General features: G+C 33.9%; 1 protein-coding gene across 1 annotated transcript; it reads left to right on the plus strand.

Annotated features, from left to right (window-relative positions):
- Positions 1 to 5,758: 5,758 nt before the first annotated feature.
- Positions 5,759 to 6,718, plus strand: LOC103054130 (olfactory receptor 5G9-like). Its single transcript, XM_007441372.3, has one exon. The coding sequence runs from the start codon at positions 5,759 to 5,761 to the stop codon at positions 6,716 to 6,718; it is 960 nt and encodes a 319-aa protein (XP_007441434.3).
- Positions 6,719 to 16,452: the final 9,734 nt, after the last annotated feature.

A 16,452-nucleotide genomic window follows, 5' to 3' on the forward strand; every position in this document is an offset into this window, starting at 1 on the left:
AACATTTTTCCTCCAGGGCTGCAAGGCTGTGACTAGTGATCAAGTAATATCATTAGAGTTTGTTTTGCATCTTTCGTAACAATCTTGCAAGTTTATGGGACAATATGACTCCATTAATCTTGACACCACCAAGTTGCTTTTTTAATCTTCTCAGTAAACTATGAAAAACAGAGAGCAGAAAATCGGCAATTTTACTGCCAAATTTCTGAAATACAAGATGGAGATGAAATAGAGTCACCCAAATGGTATCACATCACCTGATTTCAACTTCATTTACCCCTCTCTTTGATGGCATTCTATCACCATGCAAAGTGATGAAATGCAAAAACGTTTTCTTCTATTAGCCATTTAGCTTGTCGAGCTTCTGATAATTTTTACCATTACTGTCCATCATTTTAAGAAGTCCTCTTATCTCTTCACATAGGCCTTTGGTGTTGTCTCAAATGTATATGTATATTCATAACATGTGTTGTCCTGAAAATTTTCTTTTAAAAATACTTCCAATGATCACATTATTGATAATTTTATTCTAGTTTATCATGCTTTTAAGGTTTAATATCTGACAGCCATGCTTGACATTTTAAAGGAAATTTAATAAAAATTTAAAATGTAAAAAGAAATGTCAATAATACTTTAATATTAAGTTATTTAGTAATAACTATAATAAAGTATATTAATCATCACAATAAAGTATAATAAAGTTTAGAAATAGTCTTGTCTTTTAACTTCTCCCTGTTAATGAATATTTATTATTTTTTATGTTGTGGCATCTTTCCTTTTATTTTATTTTTTCTATTTGTTTTAATAGTGCTAACTGCTATATGAGAGCCAGTGGGGTGTAGCGGTTTGAGATATGGGGAGAAGAGATCATTTGTTGTATTTTAAGAGAAGGTGCTAAGTTATTAAAATTGTTTGTACCTGTGATGAAGGGGGAAGTAATTTCTTTATATATTTATTTTCTTTTTCTTTACCATATTCTTATTTTTTCGTTTCTAGTTTTCTTTCTAGTTTTTGTTTCTGCACTTTCTATTTCTTCTTCTTCTTCTTCTTCTTCTTCTTCTTCTTCTTCTTCTTCTTCTTCTTCTTCTTATCATCATCATCATCATCATCATCATCATCATCATCATCATCATCATCTTGCTTGTATTAGTTTTTATCTTTGTAACTATAATTTTTAATAAAATTACTATTAAGACCTTTCCTTGTCTGGAGAGGAATTACGAAGAGCCGGTCTACTCACTGGCTCTTCCCTTCACCATGGTCATTGATTCTACTTTTCACTGAACCGTTTCCAGTCCACCATTTTTTCCCCAGAAGTCCAGCAGTTCACTTGTTTCCTGAAACTCTTTTGTCTTACTATTTCATTATCCTGGACACTAGCAACCATTATACACTTCCTCCAACCAAGATTCAGGGTTTTGTCTATAGACATTGATTAAAACAGAACCTCCATTTTCCTCATTATAACCACAGCTCTAGGGAAAAGCTAAAAGTATTCCAATGGATTCTCCCTTTTCAGCTATACAAGACAAGAGTGCATAAAATGTTATCAATCAGCATTCTGCCTCCTGAACTGCAGTAGATCAAAGTCCCACCCTCATTTTCTTATCTTCTGAACAAAAAAGGAATAAAATAATTCCATAATGCCAACCTCCCTCCATGTTTTCAATGCATTTTCTGTATCTCTGGTCATTAGTGAAGAACGTGGAGTATTATGAGGAGAAGCTGGCTACAAAGAATCAATGTTTCTGCTGAATTTAATTGTCTTTCAGAAGCAATAAAGTTGAGATAAAGGCATGTCAGCATTTTTTCAGAGTCATCTGAAGTTTTCAATTCCTTTTTGGTAGTCAGATTTTGAATGTGAGAAAATCTGGTGTCAAGATTAGGCTGCTATTCTGATTAACAGTATTGCCCCAGGATTTGGACTGGGATCATGGGTGGGAACCTAATTTAATGCTTTGCTTCATGCCATAGTCCAAATTCTATTGATCTTTTTCTCCAGCTATTTCTGAGCTTGTTTTGCCTATTTGTTGTCAAGTTTCCAGCCAATGGAGCAATAATTTATTTCATAATAAGCATTTCATATGAAAAGTTATTGATATTTTAAATATTTGTTTTTACCAGGATGTTGAAACTTCTCTACAATGTGTTTTCATTGCATAACATTTAAGTCTGTTGCTTTCAATATGTTTCCATATTTTGCCTTTCCCTGGACTTTTCCTATTAACCCTTAAATAAATTATTCACTGAAATTAAGTTGATAAGTATACAAAGCGTTGTAGCTTTGTTTTTACATTCCTTCTTATTATGATATGTTTTGCTTTGAGTATTTATATGTTGATTTTTTTTGGTATTGTTATGTCTGCTTGAAACATTCCTTTTTGATGTGACATTGGTATTTGTTTAGTGATAAAAATCTACCCAACTTTATAACTACAAATGATGAATAAGGTTGCAGAATTCATGAGTATTGTTCTAAAAATACAGAAAAGCTTAGAATCTTCATATGCCAATAGAAAGCATTACTTGCTTGGTGAGAGATGCCACCACCCAGTGTCAACTTTGTGGCTTAGAAAGCCCATATACCAGGATACACCTTTTCCATCAAAAGGTCTCTCTCTATATACACATACCTCAAGGAGACAGGCACATTCAGTAGCAGATGTATGTATGTATGTATGTATGTATTTTTCATATTTATATAGCTACCCATCTCACACAAGGTGACTCTGGGTGGAGTACAACAATTAAAAAAAATACATAAAAACAACTACATATAAAAAACCGTAAACACACACAAAACACACAGATACAAGGGTGTTACCTAAATTAGGCAACTGTTGTTTCCAATAATAATAGTTCCATAATAGTTCTCTCTATTGGCTTTTCAGAATGAGAAATATTGAAGTAGGTAATAATCAGGACATACTACCATATTTAAAACAACAACAACAATAAAACACTTGCATTATTTCAACAAAATTTAAAAGCCAGCATATACAGTTTAAGTAAAGTAAAATAGAAGCACTTGGGAAGTGTCGTGGTTTTGGAAAAGGTCTTCTATTTAAAGAATGCTGTTTGACATGAATGGCATTTCTAGATAACAAAAAGTGAAAAAAAAATGGCCCTGGTTGCTTTGTTAAGAAAACAGAAGATTAACTGAACATGTCTTATACCTCTCTTTTGGGGTGAATGATGAAAGCATAAATGGTTGGATTCCCCCCCCCTTTATTTAATTCCCCCAACCTCATTAATATTGCTGACATCATACATAGTTAAATAATTAATATAACTTAAAAACACTTATTACTTAAGAGGCATCATCTACAATCCTAAAGTGGCTTGTATTTGTGCAAAGATGAAGTTATTATCCCACAGCTTTATGTCCTGAGTTCAACAAAACTAAATGGAGAACTGTACAGGTAAAAAAGTTATGTGAAATTCGATCCCAAAGCTACAGTTATGCACAATAATTTGCATTAGAAAGAAATCCATTCTTCATTAAGTGCTTACATCCCATTTTTTTTTCAGCAGAATGAGAGCTAAGGATTAAAAATACATGTCTCCCACACTGGCTATCTGAAAAGCCCAGAGCAGAGCCAAGGCTTTAGCTTTGCTCGTGTACCTGAATCCAAATCCTTGTCAGAAATCCTCCATATTTGTTTTCCTACTATCCCTAGATAAACCAGCTTCTCTAGCTAGAATAAGAAACAATGAGGTTTCCGTTTAGCTGTAATAAATGAGATAATTCAACAGCCTATTCACCAAAATCAGATTGAACTGGGTAGTTAATAACTCTGAGCAGGCAGATTTCTTGGTTTTTTAGTCCATTTCTCTTCTCTCCCCTATTTCCAATGAAAGACCATATCAATGCTGGAGTGAATTTGCCCTCTGACATGTTGTATGCAAGGAACTCATAATGTTCTCTTCCATATTCCAACTGATTATATATTATTTTTCCTGTCCAAGAACTTCAGCTAAGAAATCTGTGTGTCCTCAGTTTGAACAGGAAAGTTGGTAGAGGTCTATGTGGATAAGCAATCTGAAGTGTTCTTTCAAAACAGAAGAAGAGTGAATATCATACACTTCTTATAATCAAATAAGCCAACTCAATAAGTGGGTGAATATATCCATAAGCCTTAAAAAAAGTGATTTTATACAAATATTGCCTCTATTTTATCCTAAGTCTTGACACCTCTTATTTGAAGTGGGTATTTGTGAGGTATTGCCAGTATAAAGACTGATTTTTGAGGTAAGGTCCCTTTGTTCTCACCTGAGAACTGAAGAATATGATACTCATGGACCAGATTACAAACATATTTGGTTCCCATTCCTTCAATGACAAACTATGGTTTATGTAACCTTTTCCCCCCTCAGTTTTCTTCCAACTTTAGAACCATGATTCTGAAGTACCTAAAGTCTCTGATTCTAAAAAAAGCAAGTTTTGTTTAGGTTTTCTGTAGACATTTATCATAAAAAACACTTCACTTGCTGAGCTCAAGACCTTGACCACTGAGGCTCTGAGTCAGCTTCCCCAGCTTGAAGTTGTGATTTCTCAAGTCCTCTCCAACCAGTGCACAATCTCCTGTTATTTCCTGAAATAAAGACTGAGAGTTTTCTATCAGGCTCTTCAGCTTCTGAATCAAACTGATGACCATTGTGACATCATAGTAGGGCCATCTTCTTCAAAAGGAGAAATTTCCTGAAGAGCAAGCCTTCACAATTCCTTTCTGTGTAGTGTGGGTGGCTCATAGTATATAAGCTAACTTTTCTCACCTTCAGGCAAGACATTTTCCAGCATGATTTCCAGCTATATTGCCTCCCTAAAAGAGAAACAATTTATCAAGGTTTTAGAAAACAGATATAATACTTCTCTCCAGTTCAACTCAATATAAATATTCTTGGAGTTAAAAAAAAAAAAAAGTTAATTGTAATCATCTGGAAGTAGTTTCAAGATAACCCAGGACCAAGAGTGAACATATGGAGAGAAAGTAATACAAACTATATCAGCAGATAGTACAGGTCACTTACATCTGTGCCTGAGTGTGACCCGGCAGATTCTCAGGATTGATTTCCTGGAAAAAAAAATGTATTACTCTCCCAAAGTAATAAACTCTGAACAAGAGAAACAATCTAGGGAGAAATAATTAATGTAAAGATCTCCTCTGGGGCTAGCAGTTTTATTGTAGATTAAAGCTTTATAGAAAATCTGATGATCATCAGCAAATCTCCCTAGATCACTTATTTGAAATGCCTGGGGAAGACATTTTAGGGACACACATATTTATAGTGGAGAGTGCTAGCGCTAGTATTAGTAATGGCTGGGACATGAATCCTTTGTACAAAGCAATTCGTTTTTACAAGGCTAACCACAAAAAAAGCAGGATTCATGTTTTATTTTGAGGATCTCCAAGTGTTTCAGATATTAAAAGAGACTAGCTGATAGAATATTCCTTGTATTTCTATTTTTCCCTCCAAGATGGAGCCTCTGGTAGGAAGACTGGTAGCTGGAACAAAACTGGTTGGGAAGGTGCCTCCTTAAAATACCAATCATTGTGAAAATTTCTTTCATTAGTTAAAAAGGGAAAGATGCAGAGTCCTGATGGCTCATTCTGGATTAGACCTTGATTCTACATGGAGTAAGGCTACTTTTAATAATGCAGTTGAGATTGGTAATTATAACTTATCCAGTGGAAAACACAGATGCATGATTTCCTGATTATGTTCTAACTTTGGCATATTTATTGATCTGAAAAAAATGTTGATTGCAGAGAAAGAAAATGAGACAGTCATCACAGAATTTATCTTCTTAGGTCTGGGGAATCCTGATGAACTGCAGCCTTTTCTTTTCTTGCTCTTCTTGGTGATTTATCTTGTGACGTTAACTGGGAACCTCCTCATCATTGTGTTAGTTGCAGCTGACGAACACCTACACACCCCCATGTACTTCTTCCTGGGGAATTTGTCCTGCCTTGAAACATGCTATTCCTCAACTATCTTGCCAAAAATGTTGACCAGTTTGTTAACTGGAGACAGAATGATTACTGTGAGTTGTTGCCTAACCCAATATTATTTCTTTGGCTGTTGTATAGCTATAGAAACATTTCTCCTTGCAGCAATGTCTTATGACCGTTACTTGGCAATATGTAGACCTTTGTTTTATACTTCTATTATGAACAGGAGGTTTTGTTTCCAGCTTATAGCTGGGGCATGGATAAATGGTTTGATAGTTAATAGCATTGTTGTGTTTCTGCTAGCCCAACTTTCTTTCTGTGGATCCAATATAATAGACCATTACCTTTGTGACTTAACTCCATTGGAAAAACTGACTTGCAGAGATCCTACACTATTTAAACTCATTGTTCTTCTCTTGTCCTTCATCTTTACAATTCCTCCATTTTTGCTGACCTTCAGTTCTTACATTTCCATCATTGCCAGCATCATAACAATCCAATCTACCATTGGAAGGCAAAAAGCTTTTTCAACCTGCTCTTCTCATCTCATGGTGGTCTGTCTTTTTTATGGCACTTTAATCATTGTCTATATGTTCCGAGACACCCCCACCATGAGATACCTCAATAAAGTCTTCTCTATTTTTTATACAATCCTGACTCCTTTGGCCAATCCCCTCATCTACACTTTAAGAAATAAAGAAGTTCACAAAGCCTTAAGGCGGGTTCTTATGAAATTTACAATTGTTTTAGGAAACTGTCCTTAGAATTCTTTCTTTGCCTTTGGTAGTGAACGCAGGTGTGAACCCAGAAACAATCATCTTTTTGCAGCCAGAGCTACTCATCTAGATCTGGAGTTTTTGTTTCTTCCATGACTGCAAGGAAGATAGTGATGGGGTTGACTTCAATTGTCTATTCTGTAATTTTCCCATGACATTTTATAATTGTTACATTGAACTTTACACATTGACTTATCTTTTCAATTTGGCAATACATTTTCCAGATATCCAAAAATCAGCAATTTTGTGTTTCAGAAATGTAATATGGATTTGCCTTGTGGCACATCTAGATTGAGCTGAGAACTTCCATGTTGTTAGCTTAACCCTACTCCATAAACTGATGCTGTTAAGCTTTCTTAGATTTCTCTAAATCAACAGGAGTAGGAGATTTTGACTTGTATCCCTGAAGTAAATGGTACTAGCAGTTAGTGCCACTAAGCTAAATCTAAAAATTTCCTGCTCTAAATTGCCTAATTTTACTGTATATCCATAAGATGTTAATATAGAACTATCTCAATCCTTTAACATATTATTAAATCTAACCATATAAACCATCTATTGCTCCATCTTCTCAGTTTTAGTGCGATATGTTATTTTGATATGATGATATTTATATGAAGTGCTTAGATTCTTAATATTCTATTATGTAAGTGCCTTAGAGTATTAAACGTAGATAAAGAGAAGAAAAGGAGGAAAAAAAGTGGATGTTATAATTTCCTATGCAATTCTGACTCCAAATAGGTAATTCATTTATCCAAAATATTATGATTGGCTTGAGTTATATTCCCATGAGCATTTAAATGATCCTCATAGCAAACCATTTTTTCTTGCATTATTTTTAAATCATCTTTAAGCTCTGCCAGATCTTGTTGCATTGGCTTCAAAAGTTGTACCTGAGCCAGGATCTCTTTTAATAAAGTAGCAAAAGAATCCTCCTCCTCTGCCATCTTGCCTGGCTTGGCAGATAGTGGCGTAGTTGAAATTGAGGCAGCTGTTGAATGCTTAGGTCTAGTTGCCATTCCAATAGCTTGTTAAAACAAAATAATATGTAATAAAACATTTTATTTACCGAATGACGAAAGTTGTTATCCACGCAGCCTGATAATACAGAAGTTTGAAAGCCTTTTAATCAGGAAATAAGAGACGTGTGTTCACCATGGCATCTTAAACAGGAAGTTATGGCTTTCTAACATTGTTTCTCAGCTTTATCTCCAACTTTAGACCCATGATTCTCATGTATCTAAACTCTTTGAACAAATAAACCTTTGTTTTTGTTTTCTAGGGATATGTCCCAGTACACATTTTTCACATAAAGCAGGTGCATCCTGTGGGAAACATCTCCCATTTCTTTTATTATAACTTAACAATGCACACTAAAATTACCAAAAAGCTAAAGTTTAACAATGCATATTAAAATTACCAAATATGAAGGAACTTTGACAAAACATGCCTTTCTCACAGAGCATTTATTTTATAAAAATGCTGTTGGCAGTACAAAACAATATATGTCCATTGGGAGGACATCCCACTTATTTCAGTTTGATTTATTTCCAGGTAAGGACTATGGTTCTCAGAACAGGATTGTGCAGAGGCAAACTAACAGCATGCAGAATGAAGTGGTCACTTAAAGTGACAATACAACCAAGTTTTGTACAATACAGGCTACCTTGTCCATTATTGGACTCACTGACCCCAATTCCATTGAATAAATCAAAAGGGGTGGCATCACGTCCTTTTTCTCAGACATGAAGTTCTGAACTTTTGCAAGGTGAATATTTAAAGATTTACAGAGAGTAAACTCAGAATGTGTAAATTCAGAAGCATCATCATCATCACCCTCAGGGCATAGAACACAGAGACCCACTCCTTGATCATTATATCTCACTGCTGCTGATTACATACTCAAGGTTTCAGTGAATATTCAAAAAAGAAATATGGAATTTTTGAATTCACAGAATATTCTAGGAGAAAAATAAGAAAATGACAAGAGAAAAATATGATAATAAGATATAATCCCAGGGATAGGGATAAACAAGAGTGTTCAGCATGCTAACAATAGAAGTTATACAATAAGTTCATTATAGTGCATGAGTGTGACCTTATGGACTCTCAGGGTGTATTGCCAAGTAGTACCACAAATGAGTCAATCAGTCCTCAGAATTAGCAAGTTCTGAGCAACACAACAGTCTCTTGGGGATTCATAAATGAAATGCATCAGAAAAAGCAGCAATAAATCTCCTGGGGTTAATTATTGCATATATTTTTTGAAAAGCTGTTTTAGAAACCCTTCCATCTCATAGTACAAAATACTCCAACTTACCTAGAGGGCAGATTCTTGAGCTGTAAGTGGGAGGAAAACAGTATTGACTCATCGGGACATGTGTTAAACAAACCAATATCTTGCAGAAGATAAATTTCCATTTCAAACATTCTCATGGATTTTGGGAGGATGATGTTCTTCTTCTGATGTTCTTTTACGTTAAAATATTGAATGGCTTTATAGAGCATAGTAAAATATAGCTCGATATCATTTTAGTTCAGCCTGAACTGGGAGCTCAGTTTATGCAGTTCACAAAACATAATGTATAGCTTATTCTTAGGCATCAGTACAGCCCCTGTGATTTACTCAGCAGGACATCTTAAGAAGAAACCATTCATTTGTGTTATATAAAGGCAGTCCAGGGTTTATTAATCCAATCAGTTTGGACTTTTTCTTCTGAGCTCATTTTTGGTAAAATATTTGGTGTTATCCTTCAGGGAACATAAACATTTGGATGTTTGCAAAGAGGTATCTCGTTACATCACAGATGACTTAGAATATGTTTTACTGTGCACACTTGATCTTCTTTAACAATACAATCTGTAGACATTAATTAGTGCTGCCTAAGGAATACATTTCTTCTTCGTGAAGCAATACATTTACTTCTCAATTTCACACCTGTACTCATATAGACCACTGCTTACCTTAACCATGAGAAATTGTAAGGATAAAGTGTAGATGTTTCAGAGGTGGACTAAACAAATAAATAGAAGACAGTTCTGTGAGTACTTAATGACATTTGTTTAAAGATCCAGAAAAATATTATTGGCGTGTAGTGACTACAAAATTATATGCATGATTTATTTGCCAATCTTTTCAATATATTAATGTTCTATATGTTAAGTTATGAGATAAAACATATGTGGAAGCCAAAATTATTTCATTCCTGATTTCATAAGAACTGTAAGTATGCTGCACTGGATTTGAAACATATATCAAATAAATATGTCTTCAATGTACCAGACAGATTGACAATATCTCTAGCAGAAGTCATGTTAGGATGAAAACTCACCTTTCCCCATGTGCTGTCCTTGATCAAAGATTTTATCTTCTGATTGATTCAAAGAGCAGCTTTATTTTCAAACAGTTTTATTTAAAACAATGGAATGCAGTGTGGGGAGTGGAGAGACAACCAGATGCACAAGCATAGTCAATTTGTACATAACTAACACTGCAAGTGCTTTTGACAATTTCATATAGTTTTCAAGGAAAGTGATCCAATATGGTAGATTTACCTATTTCATTTAAGAGAGCCAGTTCGGTGTAGTGGTTAAGGCATCAGGCTAGAAACCAGGAGACCATGAATTCTAGTCCCACCTTAGGCATAAAGCCAGGTGGGTGACCTTGGGCCAGTTGCTCTCTTTCAGCCCTAGAAAGGAGGCAAGGGCAAACCTTTTCCAAAAAATTGAAGGCTCACACACCTACCTCATAGAGAAACATATCTTGGAAAACAACAGAATATTGATAGGAAGGAGAAGGAAAATAGAAATGTGCTTAACTCATGTACTGTAATGTGCAGTTCTCATAACTTGAGTGCCTCATCTCCTCATCTCCAGGTATGAGAACAAGGGGTAATTTTCCTCCTTTTAGGCACATCATACCAAGCTAGCTAATCTTCCTGTTTTCTGAGGAGAATAATGATGAACATCAGCTACCTACATTCTCAGGATATTCTTGTCCTTCTTCCATTTTTGAATACTTAAGGGGAACGGGTATTTTATACTTTCACATTTGAACTTGTCTCCTTCTTGTTATATATTCTAGAATTTATGTGATATTTAATTTCATGGAAATGTTGGACATAGCAAAGGAAAACCAGTCAAGTATCAGAGAATTTATTCTTCTGGGTTTTGGGAATCTCCCTCAGATGCAACCTTTCCTATTCTGGTTCTTCTTGGTGATTTATCTGATGACAATAACTGGAAACCTCCTCATCTTTCTGCTAGTTGTGACTGATCGATATCTTCACACCCCAATGTATTTTTTCCTGGCAAATTTATCTTGCTTGGACACTTGCTATAGCTTCAACTTCTTGCCCAAAATGTTGGCCAACTTGCTGACCAGTGAGAGAACTATTAGTGTGAGTGGATGCCTAGCCCAATATCATTTCTCCTGCACTTGTGCATCGATCGAAACATACCTTTTGGCTGCCATGTCTTATGACCGCTATTTGGCAATTTGTAGACCTTTACTGTATGCTTCTATTATGAACAGCAGATTTTGTTTCCAGCTTATGGCTGCAATAGGCATAAACAGTTTGGTATTTAATGTCATTCTTGTCGCTGTTGTCGCTCAGTTAGTCTTTTGTGGGCCTAATGTCATAGATAATTTCTTTTGTGATTTATATCCACTGATGAAACTGTCTTGTAGTGACACAAGTCTCTTTGAACGTTTTACTTTTTGCATGACCATCATTTTCACAATTCCTCCGTTCCTGTAGACCTTCACTTCTTACATTTGCATCATCATCACCATCATAAACGTCAAATCCACCACAGGAAGGCGTAAAGCCTTTTCAACCTGCTCATCTCATCTCATGGTAGTTTGTCTCTTTTATGGCACATTATTCATTGTGTATGCATTGCCAGACAGCCCTTCCCTAGGTTACCTCAATAAAATTTTCTCCATTTTCTATACAGTCATGACTCCTTTAGTTAACCCCCTTATCTATACTTTGAGAAACAAAGAAGTTCACAAAGCCCTGAGACGACATTTTGATAAAATGATATTTTTTTTGTCATTTGTCACTTGAAGCTGTCATTTTCTTTTCAGTTCATTGGTAATCAAATTTTAACAAAAACAGAAGAATCAGTTGTCAGTTATAAACTTCTGTTCTGTTTAGTAGTACTGACTGAGAGTTTGGGCTTGGATCATGTTTGGAACAGACTTTAATAGTTTTGCTTCATGACAGAGTCTAAATCCAACTGACCTTTCACCTTCTCCAGCTTTTTCTGAGCTTGTTCTCCCTCTTTCTTATTGTTTTTCTATCACTTTCAATAATTTCTTTTAAAGTGGATTTGAAAAGTTGTTGATATTCTTTTTAGCAGAAGTTAGATATTTCTCTGCAGTTTTTACTTGTTCTACAATATTTACACATTTTTAATGTGTTTCCATACCTTGACTTTCCATAGACTTTTCATATAATTTTAAAATAAATTATTCACTGAAATTGTGTTTGAATTGTATTGATAATTGTTTCACACTTTGTGGCTGTTTCTTTTTTTAACAAATATTTCCACTACTATAACATGTTTTGCTATGTTTATTTATTTTCACTGATTTTGTTTTATTGTTATATATATCTGAAATATTCTTTTTATATATAAACTTGTTACTTCTTTAGTGATCAAAATTTTCCATGCATTGGATTGTAAGTGGTGAAAAATGGTGGGAAACTCACACGAGTTTTGTTCCTGAGCTACAAAAGAACTTAGATTTTGTGGAAGAAATTAGTTAGTAGCTGTTGCCTAGCAAGCACGTAGCATAGTTTCACAAGATGTATTAAAGAAGTGGCTGAGAGTTACTGAAAATTTTTTGAATATGTGTTGCACATGCATACTTTGAGAAAGTGCTTACCCTATATGGCAATGCTTTGTAACCAACCATGTATTCACACATTTGTATTTCCTCGCTTTCTTGTGATAAATGAAACCCAATTTGTATGTTTGGGGTCTTGCTCTTGGAATGCTACTGAACATGTCCCTGTCTGCTTGACCAATGCAGTATGGTCAAGCTGATATTGACAAATGATGTACCATTTAAATAATGGCAAAAAAAGAAAAAGAAAAAGATATTTCTAAATTTGTATGGCAAGATAAAAAACCAAAAATAAAATATAAACTTTTACAGGATGCTAAAGAAAGAGTTGGGTTAGGCCTTCCAGGTTTAAAGTTATATTTTGATGCTTGTCTGGTATGGATGAAAGAGTGGGTGACTTTAAAAAACAAGAAATTATTGGAGCTAGAAGGACATGATTTAAGATATGGATGGCATGGATATTTATGGTATGACAAAGTAAAAGTTAATAGTGATTTTAAGAACCATTTTATTAGATGTACCATATTCAGAATCTGGAACAGATACAAGGTAAGATTGTCTCCAAAAATCCCTTTGTGGTTGTTACCCCAAGAAGCTTTCTATAGAAGAGAAATGACACCTAAACAACCATGGTTGACATATGCAAATTTTTTATTGTTTTCTGACAGAGAGCCTAATCTGAAGAACAGAGAAGAATTAGAATTGGAAGGTTATATTTGCCAATGGTTTATCTATGCACAGTTGTTGGAAAGATTTAAATTGGATAAGAAAAGTTATGAATTTACCTCAGAGAAAACAGAATTTGAATATGCTTTATGTGTTAATGATGAGCATCTTACTGATAAAATATATAATTTTTTGTTAAAGATTAATTTGAAAGAGGAATATGTTAAAGATTGTGTTTAAATGGGCAAAAAACTTTGGATATAACATAATGCTGGACCAGTGGGAAAGTATGTGGAATAAAGGTTTGAAGTTTACTCTTAATTATAACCTAAAAGAAAAAATTCTATAAAATGATGTACCATTCGTATTTGACACCAGATAAACTAAGATGTATAAAAGAATTTCAAATGTATGTTGGAAATGCAATCAGTGTGAAGGCATTTTTTATCATTTATAGTGGACCTGTGAAAAAGCTAAGAAATATTGGGACATGATATGTATTTTGATTAAAAAAATAAAAATAAAAATGGATATACAGTTGAAACTAGAGACCTTTCTTTTAGTATGATGGATAAACAGATAGAAAGAACATATGGAAATGTGTTTCTTTATATGATAATGGCAGCGAGACTTCTAGATGCACAAAAATGGAAGGATTACAAATACCTACAGCTGAAGAATGGATATTGAAATTAATGGAAATGGCAGAGATGGCAACACCTACTACTTTGATCAAAGAAAGGACACTGTCCAGTTGTGTTTCTATTTGGAAACCACTCTTGGACTTTTTACTTGATACACAAAAAAATGAAATTTTGATTTTAAGTTTTGATGATTGAATTATTCCATAACTTCAGCAATATCTTGTATTACTCTTTTTATATTTCTTGTTGATATAGACTAATTTTGTAATCTTTTTCAATGTTAGAGCAAAGGATAGCTTTTATTATGTGAATTTTTAGATATTAGAGTAAGAGGGGAACATATTTTATACCTATGCCTGTACCAAAGAAAGTCAGAAGTTACTTTTTCTTTTTCTTTTTCTGTACTTTTCTCTCTTTTGTTATTTTTTTCTTCTTTTTGATTTTTCTGTATTTTACTTTTTTTCTGAAACTCAATAAAAATTATATAAAAAAGAATATTTGGAGCAACAGTATGAAAAACAAGCTGTGTTTACATTTTTTGACATGGAGAAGCCCTTTGATAATCTGAACTTTTTTGTTCAAGATTTTGGAAGGTATGGATTTGGGGGAGAATCTTATTACATGGGTGAAATCGATATGTACTTCACAAGTTGCACAAATATTCATAAGTGGGGAGCTGATTAAACCATGTAAAATACAGAAAGAAACGAGGCAAGGATGCCCACTTTCACCATTGTTATTCATTCTAGCTCTTGAAGTTTTAAATAGAGATATAAAATAAGACAAAATAGTTGCTGGAGTGAAAGTTAAAAAAAGAAGTATATAAATTAAGGGCTTTTGTGGATGATTTGGTTTTAATTCTGGAAAACTCCATACAAGGAATAGATATATTAATGGAAAAACAGAGAATTTGGTGCTCTGGCTGGTTTTAAAATTAATAAGGAGAAAACAAAGATGTCGACAAAGAATTTGAAGATAGAAAGTCATAAAGAATTGTTTGTAAAATCTGGGTTTCAGGTTGACAAAAAAGTGAAATATTTGGGCATTGTTAAGACTAATATGAATTGATGTTATTTCAAAATAATTAATGGAGTGAAATTAAGAAGGATTTATTAAGGTGGGAAAAAATTACAGTTCACTATTTGGAAGTGGTAAAAATGAATGCGTTACCTCGGATTATGTTTTTATTTCAGACAATATCTGTTTTGAGAAATGATGCACCTTTTAAACAATGGGAAAAAGATATATCCAGATGTATATGGCAGGGCAGAGTTAAATATAAAATTCTTCAGGATGCAAAGGAAAGAGGATTAGGACTTCCAGACTTGTATTTTGCATCCTGCTGTTTGGTCTGAATGAAAAAATAAAATAAAAGAATGTTACAGCTAGAAGAGCACAAACTGCGGTTTGAGTGGCATGGTTTCCTATGGTATGATAAAGTTAAAGTTAATGTACACTTTAAAAATCGCTATGTTAGGAATGCCATATTAAGAATATTGAACAGATATGAACTCTGGCTGTGCCTGAAAGTACCATTACTTGGCCTCAGCACAAGAAGCATTTTATGCAACAGAAACAGCAGGTAAAGAAAAATGGTTAAGATATCAAAACTTGCTAATACAGGAAAATGGAGAACTTAAGATGAAATCAAGAGAACAGTTGGCTGCAGAGGGATTTACTTTTCAGTGGTCTTCATATGCACAATTAAAGGAGAGGTTTAATAAGGGTAAAAAGCTACTGGGTATAGAACAACGTGTAACGGAATTTGAAATGGAATTATGTACAAATGATGAACACATAATTGCTAAAATGTATAAACTTCTGTTTAGACTTGAAATGGACAAAGAACAGGTTAAAGAGTGCATGATGAAATGGGTTAAGAATTTTGGTTACAGTATACAGATGGAACACTGGGAAAGAATGTGATTAAAAGGATTGAAATTCACATTGTCTTATAATTTAAGACAGAATTTTTATAAAATGATGTACCGTTGGTATATGTCACCAGAGAAATTATCTAAGATATATAAAGATACTTCTAATTGCTGTTCAAAATGTAAAAAGCATGAAGGGACATTTTTCCATGCATGGAAGACTTGTGAAAAAATGAAAAAATATTGAAGAGAAATACATATGATGATGCAGAGTTTTCAAAATTAACATTCAAATGAAACCAGAATTTTTCTTACTAGGACTTGTGGACAGTCAATTAGAAAAGACTCATGGATGATTGGTTTTATATATGGTAAAACCATATATCACCTATCATAAAAAGGTTATTATATACACACAGATGGAATAATACAGAAATACCCACAATGGAATAATGGATTCTGAAGATGGCAGAACTTGCAGAAATTGCTAAACTGACTTGTTTCATCAAGGAGAATGATGAAACTTTTATAAGTTATACTTTTATAAAAGACTGGAAACCCTTTATGGACTTCTTTCTGAAAATGGATAAAAATGAACAGGTGATTTCTGTATTTACCAATTAGTAAGGGTTGAACATGGGGAGAAGGAAACCATGGTAAGTAATTTAGAAGGAGGGAAAT

The sequence above is a fragment of the Python bivittatus genome, unplaced genomic scaffold (assembly GCF_059951505.1).
Source record: "Python bivittatus isolate LINGU-HERP-01145 unplaced genomic scaffold, Pbiv_v1 ctg000410_np1212, whole genome shotgun sequence".
In the NCBI taxonomy this organism is placed as follows: Eukaryota; Metazoa; Chordata; class Lepidosauria; order Squamata; family Pythonidae; genus Python; species Python bivittatus.